The sequence below is a fragment of the Aptenodytes patagonicus genome, chromosome 7, assembly GCF_965638725.1.
Source record: "Aptenodytes patagonicus chromosome 7, bAptPat1.pri.cur, whole genome shotgun sequence".
NCBI lineage: Eukaryota > Metazoa > Chordata > Aves > Sphenisciformes > Spheniscidae > Aptenodytes > Aptenodytes patagonicus.
In genome coordinates, this window is record NC_134955.1 from 31,951,718 (window position 1) to 31,967,044 (window position 15,327).

Consider the following 15,327-nt stretch of genomic DNA (forward strand, 5'->3'; position numbering starts at 1 on the left):
GGACGGCCCGCGACGCATTGTGGGACGTGGCGGGGGGGGGGGCGGTGGTCCTCCCGCGAGGCGCTCCCTGGCGGCGGCGGGCGGACCTGCCCCCGCCCCGCGGCGGCGACTCCCGCCTCGCGGCAACGACCGTAACGGCAAAAAAGCAACCGCAGGCCCCGCGAGCATTATCAGACACCTTTTATTGAAACCAGCCCGTGACAAAAGTTAAAACGATTTGCAAATTACAAACAGTGCCAAGCACCAAACACTCACGCATTTCACCGGCTGTTTGACCCGGCAAGGCACCCCCGGTGACAGGGGCTCTGCCTGCCGCCGCTCCGAGCTACTCGTTCCACTCAAAGCTGGCCCCAGCGCCCGTGGGAGGCCATCGCGGTGCCGCAGGAGCTGCCCAGGCTGTGCCGGCCGCTCCCTGCGAGCAGCGGCTGGCCAGAGCTCTGCCAGACCCAGCACGAGCCGTAGGGCCGTCTCTGGGTGCTGCGGAACCCCAGGGTTAGCCGTGCCTCGGCCCCCCCCAGATTTAGCTAGTGAAGCTCATCCAGCCACACAAGCAGTGGTTTTGCCAGGTAAGGAATGCAAAACAACGTAAATAACATGGCTTTAACTAAGGCCCTAGTCGGGCACTCAGTTTAATGCGCACTTCAGGAAATAGCCACAGTAGCTACCTGCGGAGTGCCTGCAACCTATCTTTGGTCTCCACGTGGCATTGTAAATATACAAAACACTAGTGCAAAAGTTGGCTGGTGTTTTACAGACCCTTCTGTGAATTATGTTATCCAGGAATACCCCGACCTGTTCACAAAAGGATCTTCACGGTAAAATTACATTCTTTTTCCTCCTTTCTTTGTTTAAAAAAGATCATTCAGCTTTCTGAACAAATGAACTATTCAGAAACAAAAATATAACATCAAGTTCTTACACAGGCTTTTTAATAAAGGAGCGTTTTACTTCTGTTTCAAATTGCATATCTCTGACAACATCTAACACTGAATTATTTTAAAGGCTTGTGCTTTAGAAACAAAGCCTGAGGACTTTTACGCTACCTGGTTCTTGTTTTATTTACAACTTAACATTTACTTCCTGAACCTCCGGCTTGCAATCTTGCACGGCAATGGATATGCTGAGGTAGGACTGCAGTGTGGAGACACAGGAATCAGTACCAGGAGGGTAACAAAACGGGGTTGGAGGAGGTGCTGCTGTACCCCAATTACACAGCTCTGACAGCTGAAGATGCATATGATGAGGCAGACAGAACAAACGGAGGAACCTTCAGACAACCCTTTCCTCTATGGTTGCAACTTGGAGTGCGTTTGGAAAAAAGGCAGGGTACAAGCACAGGTGACACCAACATGCACATCACGCAGCAGGCTGTGGTCCTGGACTCCTGGGGCTGCCAGTTTTAGTGGAGGTTCAAGCGCCAGATACGGCTCTGCAAGAGCCTCTTCAGCTGGTGAGGGAGTTTAGAGAGACTAGGCACGAAGACATTTTGTGTGGAACGAGCAGGACGGAGCTTCTCTTGTAAGGAGTGGATGGATAAATTGTTCAATTGGCAGTGATGGCGTGTGGAGAACATGTGACTTCAATCAAATGATAAGGAGTAATAAGAGTTGCAGAAAGCTAATGAGACCTGAGCAGCAGCATAATGACAGTTAACTGGAGAGAAAAGATCCCTGAGAGCAAAGCAAAACTGAGTACCATAAATGAAGGTTTTGTATCTTCCTGGGCAGCTCTCAAACTGGTCTGACAAAATGACCTTGGAAGGAGAAATTGTATTGCTAGAGGCCCTTGTTAAACAGGCCCTCAGCACTGGCACCATTCCAGCAAGACCCTCTCCAGAGATCAACTCATTTGGGAAGAAGTTGTTTCTTTCTACCTGAATGGTGGGGAAAAATAAGGCACTAGCCAAAAATTAATTAATTAGGATGAAAAACAAACTAACCAACCCACCCACAATTTCAGGCAGTCATGGAAAACATATCCTGTATTTGGGTTTGGGGTTTTTTTTGTTTTGGGTTTGGGGGGTGGGGGGGTTGTTGGTTTTGGGTTTTTTGATTGGGGTTTTGTTTTGGTTTTTTTTTTTAAGGATTATGATTCTAAGTTAATCACCGCCATAAGGTGACAGCTTTTTACAGTCAGTCTTAATCTTCTACTGGCTAGGTTTTCTGTCTCTCAACAGAAAACCTTCTCTCTCTCTCCCTCCCTAAGAACAGCTGTCAGCATTCGTCGACATCATTACTAAAGAGTTCCACAAGTAATTAACCCCTAACTTAGTGGCAGGTGTTACTAAGTTTTAAACAAACAACAAAGAGAGAAGTAAGACTTGCACATAGCATAACTGCATTTAACCATGCTTTAACCTATCCAACAGAATTTTAATACCCTGAGTGTCGAATGCCAATCCAAGACAATATAGGAACAGATGGTTACATCCCTAATGCAAGACAGTGCTAGTGCTGCCTTTCTCCTGGGTGACAGGAAAAGTACTCTTCATTTTCCCACTCTACAGGTATTTTTTGTTGGAAAGAAACAGACTGTGTCACCAGAAGACCACTACCTAAGGTCAAGGTATACGAACCTCATTACAAATAGATATCCCCAGCTTCATGTAAATAGAAAATATTTCTTAAGTGTGTATGGCTGTAAATCTGAGAGTTCTGGGCTAAGGTAACTTAAGACCCAAAGCCAGAATCAGTCATCATTTTGATGTCAAAGTTTATCATCCATGGGTTGCCATCATTCTCCAGGTGTGATCCCGTCTGTCATTGCTGAGGGTGCAGGCTAGCTGTTAAATTCTCCAAGCCATAAATACTGCAAGCAAGAAAGTACCTACTCCTCTCTTCAGATACTTGTTTCTTGATATCATGACCAATTCAGGCTGTCAAATTTGTACTACAATGCAGCCTACTTATCATTGTTTCACTTCTCCTCTGTGTACCTAGTTAAAATAACTTAGGCTAGTCCAAATAAATCCCTTTCTTTTTGGATTTATACTTGTAGCTAAGTAGTCATTTGGTTATTTCATATTTCAAAGCTTTTCTCAGTGAGTCCCTCCAATTCACCAGTCATTTTGGTGGCTCAAGCTCAGTCCTCTGCTGTTCTGCAACAGCTTGCAGGTGCTTAAGTGTTCATCCCAAATGCAAGTGCAGAAACTCCTGAATCTTTCCCCAGGAGTGTTCCTGTGCATGGGCATGTGCTTTGCTCTCTCCACCCCCCAGAACAGGCACCCCCAGAACACGATCCATAGCTACCTGACAAAATGGAGTAGAAGGAGGATCAATTCGGTGACCTGCTCCTGGATAACTCAAGAGTTCAAAGTTTTCTTTCCCGTGCTGGCGTAGACGCCCGATTGCCAGCTCTGCATATAAGGAGCTCTTCCACATACGATCACCTTCCCCTACCACTAAGAGAAAGTGACCTTCTGCTTTTTCAATGGGGATCGTGCAAGGAGAATTAGCAGGATTCCTTGGGTCATCCAGAGCTTCAAAAGTGTCAAATACACCAGCGTCAGAAACACTGACCTTATTAATATCAAAACGCAGCCCAGGCAGAGTCATCTCACCATAATGGAGGTCTGCAACTGTGTTTGAACTACAGCCGGAGATACAGACAGCAGCCACTACTTCTGGCAGGAAGGTGATCATGGAGAGTGCTAATTCTGCCCCTTTCCCAGTCCCAATCACTCCAACTCCTGGTCCTTTCACCTTCAGATAAGATGGGGAGGGGGGAGGGGGGGGAAGAGGGGAAGAAAGGAATAAAGGAAGTATGCATTATAATGGGATTAGCCATTAAATGCCTTTGGAGTTGTGTTATTACAAAAAAAAAAAAAAAGGTTAAGTTAATTATTGATGTGACCTGTTGGAAAGCTACAGCCTGGACCCAGGCTCCTCCCTCTGTTTAGCATCTTATTTTTCAGAGACAACAAGAGTTGTCAAACCCCACAAAATAACACACAAATGGCACAAGAAGTACCATCACTTGGACCTCACCTAGTCCCTACTGCATATTTTGAACCAAGTATTTTCTCTTTTTCCCAAAACAGGTAGCAGGAAATTCAAGCACAGTCTGTTGCTATATATGTCTCAGGCAAATAAAGTAACCTCACAAATGACATTTGAAGGATTAGGTAAGTAGTATTAGTCTTGTCCTTTTCTAGCCTGGAAAGTAAAACTGAAAGCAACATCCCAAGTCATCAAATCCATTCCTTTGCCGACTATTGAGCAGTTTTGTATTGTCCTCTCTTAAACTAATTGCTTTCATTTAAAAAAAAAAACAAAAACATCTTTATCACCACTGCTTCTGTTTGGAGGATATTCCAGCACTTCACTGTTCTAATGATCAGGAATCTTCTGGTTTCCAGCATGAATTTATTTGGCAGACAGTTTGGCAGACAGGTTGTGCTGGAAGAAATTCACTCTCTGCAGTCATATGCATAGCCGCCTATGCAGGACCTACACTTTTTCCATTACTGGGCCTAAACCTGCCCAGCAGAGACTGATACTCAAAAAAAATCACCGCCACCACTTGGGCATGACTGCCAAATCCTCCCTCGTCCTGAGAGTTCTCTCATTACACTCACCTTTGGGTGACGCCGTAGGAATCTAGCTGCCTCCTCAAAGTACTCAAGTTTGAATTCTTTCATGACCTTAGGCAGATCTTCAAAGTCAAAATATGGAAGAGAAAGAGCAGCAAAACCATGGGTAGCCAGGAGACTGGATCTAAATTCAATCAAACCTCCTTCGTCACCATACATGTCAATCACTCCTGGAAAGGGGCCATCCCCTATAGTAAAAAGAAGAGGCACAGAAGACAAGTTATCAAACAGGACACTAAAAACTATCTGGTGAAGAGTGAACAACAAAATATAGAAGGCTTAAGACATTTTCTATTAATACTCATTACTTTTCCATTTGCACAGCAGAGATTAGAGAACCAATGCTGTATCCCACTTTAGCTATTTCAAACTAAGAATAGGTCCTTACCTTCCTGTAAAAACATGTGAACAGTTAAACTTTTTTTAAAAAAAAGCCTGTTCTAAATGTATTTTTCAGTGTTCTTAACCTCCTGCCCTCAGAACAATCATACTCTAAATCAGCTATTTTCCCACAAAGAAGTCATACCTTAATTAACAAAGTGCAAGCTCATTACTAATGAGGCAAGAGCACTGAGCCCTGGAAGTAAATTCTACAAAACTTACGCAAACACTGGAATAAGGTGCATTGAGCAAAGCACAGCAAAGAGACACCCATTGTTAGATGAAATCAACTGGACTTACTAGCTCTATCTCAACATCAGCACTGTAACACTTGGCAGCAGGACTGCTACTGCAGATGTGAAGAGACAGAGGGTAAAACTGAGAGCTATATGGGTGTGGTTATGTGTGCATGACTGACAGATAAACATGCATATACACGTATACAATCAGTCCCACAAAACTACAGAAATAATCAGAACCACAGTTTTAAACGAGCATGCTTTTGCAGCCAAGGTCGTGTTGCGATATTACTCTATGCCATGCCAGCAGCTCCTGGGTTAAAGGGCTAAGGATACACCTCTTGGAACTACAAAGACCCCAGGCAGGCAATTTCTTTTTTTACTTTTTTTCCCCTGACCACCAGATGTCGCCACTGATGTACTCGGATCCAGCTCACTTACAACTATCTCAGCAGAAAAAGTACCTGCTTGTGCAAGAGTGCATTAACTCTCTGACATTACCTATATGCAATAAAGGAAAGACCTCTGGCATTTCAAGGTGCTTGAGAAAAGGACGTTTTGGACAACACATGCTAGATGGTGGAAACCTCCTAACTTAAAGCATTAGGAAGTCAGAAAAGGACTGAAACATGTTTTTGGGTTCTTTTTCTTTCGGTTCTGAAATTTTTCATAGAAGTTCAATATTCTACTTGAGAGAAAATATGTCTAGATACATTTATCATAATGCGATGATCAACAGCAACCTGTAGTTAACAACAGTCAGCCTAGATGGCTAGGAAAAAAAAAAAAGTATTCATTCATTCATCACCCCTGCCTGGAAAGCTTTCTAGCAAGAACATGTGATCAGAACGCAGTCAAGCATCAATGTGTTTCTCTCTCATGAAGACAAACTTTAACTTAGACAAGGATCCTGGACTGCCTTCCTGAGTGCCTACACATGCCCAAGTATACAGTTTCTGCATAGCTCGCTAAAAAGCGGGATAAAATGGGCTAGACAACTTTCTTACTGCTTAAAAACAAACAAAAAAACCCCACACCTGTAACTCTTATGCCTGAATTGAGAAATCTCTTTCATTTTAAAATTACAGCATAGGCCCACCCATATCATCTCACTTTTACTAAGAACAGTTCATATTTAAGACTCCTATCTTAATAATATTAAGATTTTTTCCATCCCTGGAGCAAAGAAAGGTATGATAGTAATGCTGTAACTGGATCCTCCATCAAAAAGGATGCCAGTATCATTTAAGCAATGATTACAGACTTTTCCACTGTATTACAATGCCAGACTTTCTAAAGGGAAAAATGCAGTTCCATGTTGCAGCTCTCTGGATTCCCACTAAGCTCAGCAGAAATCCAGCTCATCCTCTAAGGCAGGATATATCAAAACAACCACGTCTCAGTGATGGAAAACCCAGAATGCTGACTAAACATTTGATCCAAAATTCAAAGTTCAATCTCTGTTGTTTTTTCTTCAGTGGACTTTGGATCCGTATCTAAATGGATAAAAAGATTATTGGTTTGGAAATCATTCACTGAAAATACTTAAATCCCTAGTAACTGTAGTGGTACTTACAGGATTTGCTGAACCAAGTCGTTATAAATTAGAGGTAATATGGAGGGCAGTTCTAGTAGCACAACACTCAGGGAAATACAAGAAGTTTAAATCGTGGCTCAAGTGTACAAACATGGTGTAAGGTTTCATTTTCCAGCAACACTAGCAGTCCATCAGAATATCACACCTCATAAAGCACAATCATCCCACAAGCAGAACAGGCAGAACTTGCTCAGAAATCTATTTTGCCTTTATACCACAGAACAACCAAAGTAACTCAACTATTTACTTAGCTTTGGCTCTGGTATAACAGAGGTGGAATACCTATATCTTCTAGAATCTCTTCCGCTGCTTTGCTTACTGACATGTGTTTCACAGGGAAGAAAAATGCCTTTTCGATTCTATTGTACTCAGGGTAAAATCCTTGGGAGATTTAGCACAGGCTCACACGATGAAGCTTATCAGCTTTTCTGACTGTTACGGATTCTGGTAGTCCAGAACAAACATCAAACCTACTGAAAAATCGTACACCGAGAGCAGCGACACGGTAATCTCTACAACCCCTATTCTCATTTACCCTCTGCCTGTCTCACAAGAGCCAACTGCCCGCGCCTGCCCTGCCCGGTGCTGCCGATAAGGGCCAGGCAGTGTGGCCACTCACAAGCGGGGCCGTGTCCCGACCAGCCTTTGGGAGCGTCTCCGTAAGATTATAAGGGAAAAAACCCGGCCACCTGTCTGCAGGGCGGCATTCAGATCTATTATGGAATATGGATTTCCCGGGTGATATCCTTTGTATGTTTTTTCTTTTAAAAGAGACTTTCCTTGCTCTGGACAGAGAAGCCGGCGGGTCCCACCGGCCCCAGGGCGAAGGTCTCCGGGCGGGGCACTCACCCGGCGGCAGGAAGAGGGAGCCCCTTACGCCTCCCTCCTTCAGCCGGATCCTCCGCACGCCAGGGGCCGTGAACCACCTCTCCACCTCGGCCTTGGCCACCACCGGCCCGGGGATGGCGCCGGGCAAGCTGTGGCCCTGGTGGACCAACACCTCCACCTTCATCGGGGTGCCGGTGCTGCGGGGAACGAGCCGCTGGTATGGCCTCTCCATGCCGGCGGGGGCGAGGCTCCAGAAGAGCCCCATGGGCTCCACGCCGGTATAGTCCCCGCCGTGCGAGGCGTCCGTGCCCAGGTGCAGCTCGCCGCGGCTGTCCGCCCAGTAGTGCGCGCACGACTGAAAGAGGCAGCCGCGCTCATCGGCCGCCACCGCCCGCAGGGTCACCGGCTGCCCCGGGCCCAGCCCCGCCACCCGCGTCTCCACCCGCTCGTCCGCCAGGCTGGCGGCGGGGGACACGGCCACGCTTACAGCCCACCGCCGCGGGGGCGGCGGCGGGGCGCGGCACAGGGCCCGCGCCGGGGCCGAGGCGGCGGCGGCGACCGCTCTCCACATGACGGCGGCAGATAGGCGAGAGTCGCTGCGCCAACGGCAATAACGGTAGCGCGGCCACCGCCCCCTCCAGGCAGCCTCAATCGATAGCAGAGCCCCTCTCCCCCCACCCGGGCGGCGCGTTGCTACAGCGACAGCGCAGGGGCGGGGCGGGTAAGGCCGCCTGTCCCGGGACCCTTCCCGCCTCTGCGCCGCTTCACCCTCCCGCCCCTGCAGCCTTCCCCCAAACCGTGCGGAGCAGCGAGCCGTTGGTAGAGGCGAACGTTTCATTTTAATCCATTAAAAAATACAGTGAATGCAAAACGCATAAACACACCAGTAGAATTCACATAAAACACGAACAGCAACTTAGACTATATCCACTCACCTTGTGTTTGTAAGGCACCGACATGTTAAAACCTTATTTTTAAACAATAATGCAAACTCATCAGCACCCCACGAGCAATATTCAGTGCTTTTTCTTTCAAACTCGTACTTGGGTGCCAGACATTACTGACAATCCCCAGACGGGGGGTGAGAGCGCCCTGCTGCCCCCCTGCTCCTCAGAAAACCAGAAATGAAGCCCAGAGGCCTGCAGGGCCTAGCCTAGACCAGTCCCTGCCACAGCAATGCCACCGCCTCACTGCCCCTCTCAGCCTGCCTCCCCACACACGGCGGCAGCTCCTACAAACCTGCCTGCGTAGCACTCGGTGGGCAAGGCAAAGATGCCTCAAGGAGCTGCCGTACCAGCTTTGCAACCTTGCTATTTTTAGCAGAGCTTACAAGCAGGCAGCTGTGGAGGCATTAAGGGAATGTACAGGCAAGGAGAAACTGCCCTCCAACAGTGCTGTGAACCTACACAGGGATATCCAGCCCTGCTGAGGAGACGCTCATGAGCAGTTCCAGGCATGAGTACCAACGGGTCCAATACTGTTGTTTCTTCATGCTTATGAACTTTCCAAAACTGTAAAAATGTCTCATTTCTATTGCGTGTGCCCAGAATGTCGCGTCAGGCTATGGGCTGTTGCTGTGTATAAATGGGAGATGTGTTATCTGAGGATGCAGGCACAATATTGCTGCTTTTGGTAAGTGAAATATTAGATATTACTAAGTGTTAAGGCAGATCCATTTCAGTAACACGGGAGAAGAGGAAGGAGCAACGAAGGAGAGGGAAGTGCACAGAGAGAACAGAAAGATTACTGGAGGCAGGGAGAACAGCTGCTTCCAGAAAAACTAGAGCACAAAGCTGGCTCTGGTCAGGGCAATGGCATACAACATGTTTCCTCTGAGAAAGCCAAGGCAAATTTTCATCCCAGTTCTCAGCTTGGATGAGTTACCTTCCACTTAAATTCACATTCAAAGCAGACCCAGCCTTACCACCATCATTTTTCCACAGCTTGTAATCCCATACTACACACAACAGGAAGCCAAGACGTCTAACCGAGGTTAGAGGAGGGTGTTAAAAGGAAGTGGCTGTCATGCTCTCACCCACTATCATCCTCCAAGAAACCCAATAGCTTATTCTCTGATGTTCTTTGTTCTCATTCAGAGCCATTTAACAAAACAAACTTGAAACACCAGCATCTTCATCTGTAAAGTAACCTAACTCACATCACAGCTTACTGGATGTTCCAGATGGCTTGCCCGTGAGGTGCTTGCAGAAGAAAGCTTGGATCTGCTGCCAAGCATCTATCTGTGCCTCGCAGTGTGCCTTGGGCTCCCCTCCCCACACCACAGGTTTGCCAACTAGCAGGTGCATTGAGGCTGCACACATTGGGAAAAAGGGGGGTTCAATGTAGTGCCCTGCTCCAGGATAACAGACTATCTCAGGCTTTTCCTTCCCATGAGCTTGCAAACGTTTGCTCCCCTCAACTGCAAAGAATTCACTTTTCCAGTTGCGATCATCCTGGCCAACAATGAACAAGAAGCGACACTCGGCCTTCTCCAAAGGGATAAAGCTTTGGTGGTCAGGCGCTTCTAGTGGGTTGTTCAGTGCATCAACAATATCAGCAATCCCAGACTTGTTGACCTTGATGCGTTGTGCATTGACACCAAGGGGTGGAATGGTGATGTCCTTGTAGCGGAGCACTGCGCCCACATTTGCCACCGAGCCGTTGATAAGGGTGGTGGCCATGATGCCCTTTAGGAAGGAGGCCATGGAGATGCACAGGTCACCCCCCTTCGAGATTCCAAGCAACCCAATCCCCGGACCTTTAACCTGGAGGGGAAAGCAGAGAAACCACAAGCAATGAACCACGGCACACCACTTCTTTAAAATGTTGCCATGTTCGCAGCAGTGTCTGTCCTGAATCTGGACCCCAGGTATAGCCATCTAAGGTCCTGTGCAGGGCCCACGACTGAGGGACCCTAGGGCACTGTTTCGTGCTTGATTTATGATCATAAGCTCTGCTCAGGCTGCAGCATCATCCTAACAAAGCTACAAGGCTCAGTGCTGAAGCATATGCAGAGGGTACAGCTGTGCTTGCAAAAAGCATGCAGACGTGCAGCCCCAGATTCACTTTGCTTATAAGGCAGTTCAGGGAAGAAGAGGGATGGGGCAGGGGAGGCCTCTTCTACAATTGCTTTCTTTCAGTGCAAAATGCTCAAAGTCAACAATGACTATGATACTGTCAACAGTTATGATAACGTATTTCTTATATTCAACCACTGTCTTTGATTCCCCTATTAAGAAGTTAACATGGGGTAGCAGACTCCACATTAGCTGCTCTCCTGTTTCTCTAGTATGCTTGGTGCCTAACTCACAGTGAAAAGGAAGTATTCTGAGGTAGCTTACTCATTAATATGTATCTTAAAAAATTAACCTATTAAAACCATTTTTCTAAGCGAATTGTACAGCCCTCTGGAGTCAATCTAGAATAGGCTACCTTCATTTTCTTTTACACAGGAAAATTAACTAGAATAGGAAAGCTAAATGATCTTACAGGGTGCTGAAATCCTCTAAGGATATTGGAAGAAGGTTAGCTAATATCACAACTGCTCCAATATCCAAAGACCCTCAGGGTAAAAAGGCTCTGAGACAGCATCAAAATTTAATACCTTTTGTACCTTATCACCAGTGTAATAGGCTCCAAACCCACTGACTTTGAAGCATGGAAAGGGGGAAATTAGAAAATATGGCTGAAACGTCGCAACGTGTTAAAAACATGGTGAGGGTATCAGTGGAGGTGTTAATGGGAGGCTATGGTACTGCTCTCAGGGGAAAAAAAGTGTGGGGGGAAAGCAATTTTCAAAGATTTTTGGGCAGAGAGGTGGTACAAGCAGTTAGGGTTAGGGCAACTGAAAAGCAACCAAGACCTTTAACAACTACTCATCTTTCTGAGGCTGAGGAAGGTATTTATTTTGAGTTCTCCAGAGAAACCAAGTGTTGCCTTATGCAATTCTAGTTATTGTCATGCACAGCTACTTGGAAGGAGATGCAGAACCAAGCAGGGTTCTCTTCCAACAGGTGTTGACTTAGAAGGATCCCCAAGTTCACAACTAGCTACTAAAACCCATGCTCACCAAATACCAACATTTGGAGTGATTTTAACAGCTTATACAATACACAGCAACAAATGTGTACTGGTGGACTTCCTCGAGACCTGGATCACAGAAGGTTATCATGTGCTCCACGGTTGAAAAGGACATTTAGTTCTGAAGGACATTTTACAGAGCATAAACCTAAAAGCCCCGCTGGAAGTCCAATAAGCCTCCAGGCAACTAGTACCCTAGTTATGACACTGGGTTGAATGGAGCAGAAATTACCAGTATGTGACCTATGTGTCACTGTGTCACCTGGCCAGTTCAAAAGGAAGAATTGGAATAATCTGCCAGAGAACCATTGTAATAGGAGTTAAAGATATAAAACAAATTAATTACAGCCAACTTGAACGGAGAGGCTATTTTAAGTACAGCAGCTCTGCCCCATCTGCAGTCTGACAGGACCTGACTAATGAGAGTTCCCTCTAGTGAGTGAGTGTCAATGAACAAACCAACCTGGGTGTGTTGTAACATATAGTTTACGGCTTCTTCAAAATATTCCAGGTGGAATTCCTTCATCTCTTTGGGGAGATCTTCATAGCCGTAGAAAGCCAGAGCCAGCACAGCAAAGCCATAGTTGGCCAGCAGGCATGCCCTGTATTCAGGGAGTCCTCCTCCAGCTCCATACAAGTCAATAATCCCCGGAAAGGGGCCATTTCCTGCAAAAGACCACACAACAGGGCACATTAACCCACAATTTTTAATTTATGTTCCAAATTCATAGGCCTGAGAATGTGTCTTTTTAAAAAAGAAAAAAACATAGAGCAGCAGAATGGTGCTAAGGGTCCTAAATTACCGTGCCAGTTTTCAGTAAATGGCTACATTGCTTCAAGACTAAACAAGACAGCACAAATTAGCAGGCCTGCTAATGTTTTGGATAACATCAAGGAACACGTGGCTGGAAGGGAAGGGATCCCTTGACAGCCACAACTAGTTCTCCATATCATGTAAATTCACTGCAAAAGTATCAAGCTCTGCTTCAAAAATACCCAGAAGGCTTCTCCCCAGTGCATTTCTCAGAAGATTGATCAAAAAAATCTCATCTTCTGATGGTTCCAGCTTCTCAGTATAAATGTACTATAGCCATTTATTCTGGGATTAAGAGAAGAAAGTATTTGCAACCAACCTTGGTAACCTGGTGAGGGATGCTTTACATTAGGTTCATCAGGGGACAGGGACTGAAGTCCAGAGCTGAGAGGGATTGCTGCAAACTGATAACAGTGTGGAAAGGAGGAGGCCAAGAGGGAGACTCCCATTCCTGCTCAGAAAGGAGGGTGAGGTGTCTGCAGACTAACATGAAGAACTTGGGCAACAAACAAGAACAACTGCAAATTCACCTCCAGCCACAGGGCCACAATGCAATCAGAGTCCGGGACACTGGCTGGGACAGCACATGATTTTGGCATTATCATGGAGGAGTTACCAGGGACAGACAGGGAAGAAGGGGAAGAGGGGAAGTCACGTGCTACGTAGAGGAGCTCCTTGTGTACATGGGGTTCCAGAGACATGATTGGTGAAAGCCTCTGGGTCACAGGAGGAAAGAAAGGTGGGATGTGGTGGTGGTGTGGCTGCTACAGATCACTCAACCAAGAGGAGACAAGAGATGAGGCTTCCTACAGACAACTAGCAGAAGTCTGGACAGCTGCTGGGAGGACAACACAGCATTTGTCAGGCAATCTGGAAACCTCACAGACCCTCTCAATGATTATTTTCTGACAAAAATACTGTAAGGGCAAACCTGTCTAATGCTTTACTTGATCTTCTGCTCACAAACAGGGAAGAACCGGGGACAAATGTGGCAGCAAAAGGCAGCTTGGACTGCAGCAACTATGACATTACTAAGTTCAGGATCTGGGGGGAGGCTGGGAAGGGAAGGGAAGCAGCAGGCTTAGGACTCGACTTTTGGAGAGCAACCTTCAACTAGCTGAATTCCCTGGAAAACAGCCAGGTAGAGGAAAGGTACCTTGAAGACTGGCTGACACCACCTCCCACAGCATTTGGAAACAAAAAGGGTACTGTGGTCAATGCCTTCATGTCCAATACGTCAATAAAACAAACTCACATGTGTTTTAGCCCGTGTAGCTGCACTACGTGAGGAGTGTGGCCAGCAGATCAAAGCTGTTCGGGCTGATCAGGCTGCTCCTTGAAGAGTGCCCAGTGCCAGCTGGCAAGGTCCAGCTCCCCCTTGTCCTCTGCCTGGTACCGGGCTCAAGAGGAGTCTGGAGGCGATCTGGCTGCGGGCCCGGGAGCACAGGGCCGAGAGCGGAGGCAGCACCCGCGGGGGTAGGAGCCCGGCACGGCCGATACTCACCGGGGGGCAAGAAAAGCGTCGCCCGGATCCTCCCCTCTCGCACCGGGACTCTCCGCACCCCGTCCCGCAGGAACGCCCGCTCGTGCTGCACCTGGGCCAGGAGCCGCCCGGGGGGGTCCCCATGGCCCTCAAACACCTCCAGCTGCAGGAGGAAGGGGGTCTGCACATCCCGCTTCACCAGCCGCCTGAAGGGCTTTTGGGGCTGCAAAGCCCAGAGCAGCCCCATGGGCTCCAGGCCGGAGAAGCTGCCTCCCGGCAGCGCGGGGCAGCGGGCGAGGTCCAGCCCCCCGTCGTCCCCTGCCTGGTAGCGGGCGCAGGCCTGGAAGAGCTCGCCTGCCTCGTCCCGCAAGGATGTCCGCAGCGTGACCTGCTGCCGCGGGCCGAGGCCCTGCACGGCGATGGCCAGCGGCTCATCGAAGAGGCTGCGGGTGGCGGGCGAGAGGCGGACGGAGGGGACCATGGAGGAGAGGCCGCGGACAATGGCCGTCCCGGCTGCCCGCGCGGGGCTGCGGTGCTGTGGAGCTGCAGGCGTGGGCCTGGGCCAGGGCAGCTTCTTCTGCCACCCACGGGAGCCTGCCAGGCACGGGGAGCGGGCAGTGAGCTGCCACATGTCCCCGGATCGCTTCCGCCTCTGGGGGCGGATTCCGGGGCAGGTCCCCGCGGGAGCGGGGCCGGGCTCGGGCGGGCTGTCCGGCAGCGCCGCTGGCACGCCCCGGCGGGGAGGAGCGGGACGGCAGGTCCCTCGCCCCGCCTGCCTGCCTCCTCCCCTGCGTTCCCTCCCCGGCTGTGGGAGGGATCTCTGCCAAAGACTGTGTGGTATGAGTCCCGTCCTGGCCCCGGGGACCTGCTCTTCGGTGTCCACCCGAGCTCCCCGGGGCCGGGCGGTGGCTGTGGGCTAGGGGACGTGCGGGGCAGGGCGGGCAAGAGGTGTTGACGAGCCACCGAGCAGAATCGCAGCCGGGATTCACTGTCAGGACAGGGACGGGCCTGTGTGCGATCGACCTCAGAGACATCGGGCAGCGCAGGGGCTCCTGCCCGCCAGCAGCGACCCTGAGCAGGACCGTGCTGGGCCGTGCAGCTCAGCCAAGGGACGGGAGCGAGGCCCAGCCCCAGCCGAGGCGGGGAGAAATCAAACCAGCGCCAGCCCGGCATCGCTTCCTGTCTTCTTGCTGCCTCTTCCTCAATGTTGGTCGCCTCAAGGCCTGGGCAAGGCGGATTATGGCTCCACCAGGCTCTGCCCAGCCCTGGCACCTGCACAGCCAGATGAATTGGGAAGGATAGGATGGTCAGGGG

General features: G+C 48.9%; 2 protein-coding genes across 2 annotated transcripts; both read right to left on the bottom strand.

Annotated features, from left to right (window-relative positions):
• Positions 1–162: 162 nt before the first annotated feature.
• On the bottom strand, positions 163–8,207 carry LOC143163415 (acyl-coenzyme A thioesterase 5-like). Its single transcript, XM_076344715.1, has 3 exons — positions 7,658–8,207; positions 4,577–4,779; positions 163–3,701 (listed from the first exon to the last, which is right to left on the bottom strand). The coding sequence occupies exons 1-3, from the start codon at positions 8,205–8,207 to the stop codon at positions 3,126–3,128; spliced, it is 1,329 nt and encodes a 442-aa protein (XP_076200830.1). The 3' UTR covers positions 163–3,125.
• Positions 8,208–8,456: 249 nt separating this feature from the next.
• Positions 8,457–14,661, bottom strand: LOC143163416 (acyl-coenzyme A thioesterase 1-like). Its single transcript, XM_076344716.1, has 3 exons — positions 14,035–14,661; positions 12,180–12,382; positions 8,457–10,401 (listed from the first exon to the last, which is right to left on the bottom strand). Exons 1-3 carry the CDS (start codon positions 14,642–14,644, stop codon positions 9,796–9,798), a joined length of 1,419 nt encoding a protein of 472 aa, XP_076200831.1. The 5' UTR covers positions 14,645–14,661; the 3' UTR covers positions 8,457–9,795.
• Positions 14,662–15,327: the final 666 nt, after the last annotated feature.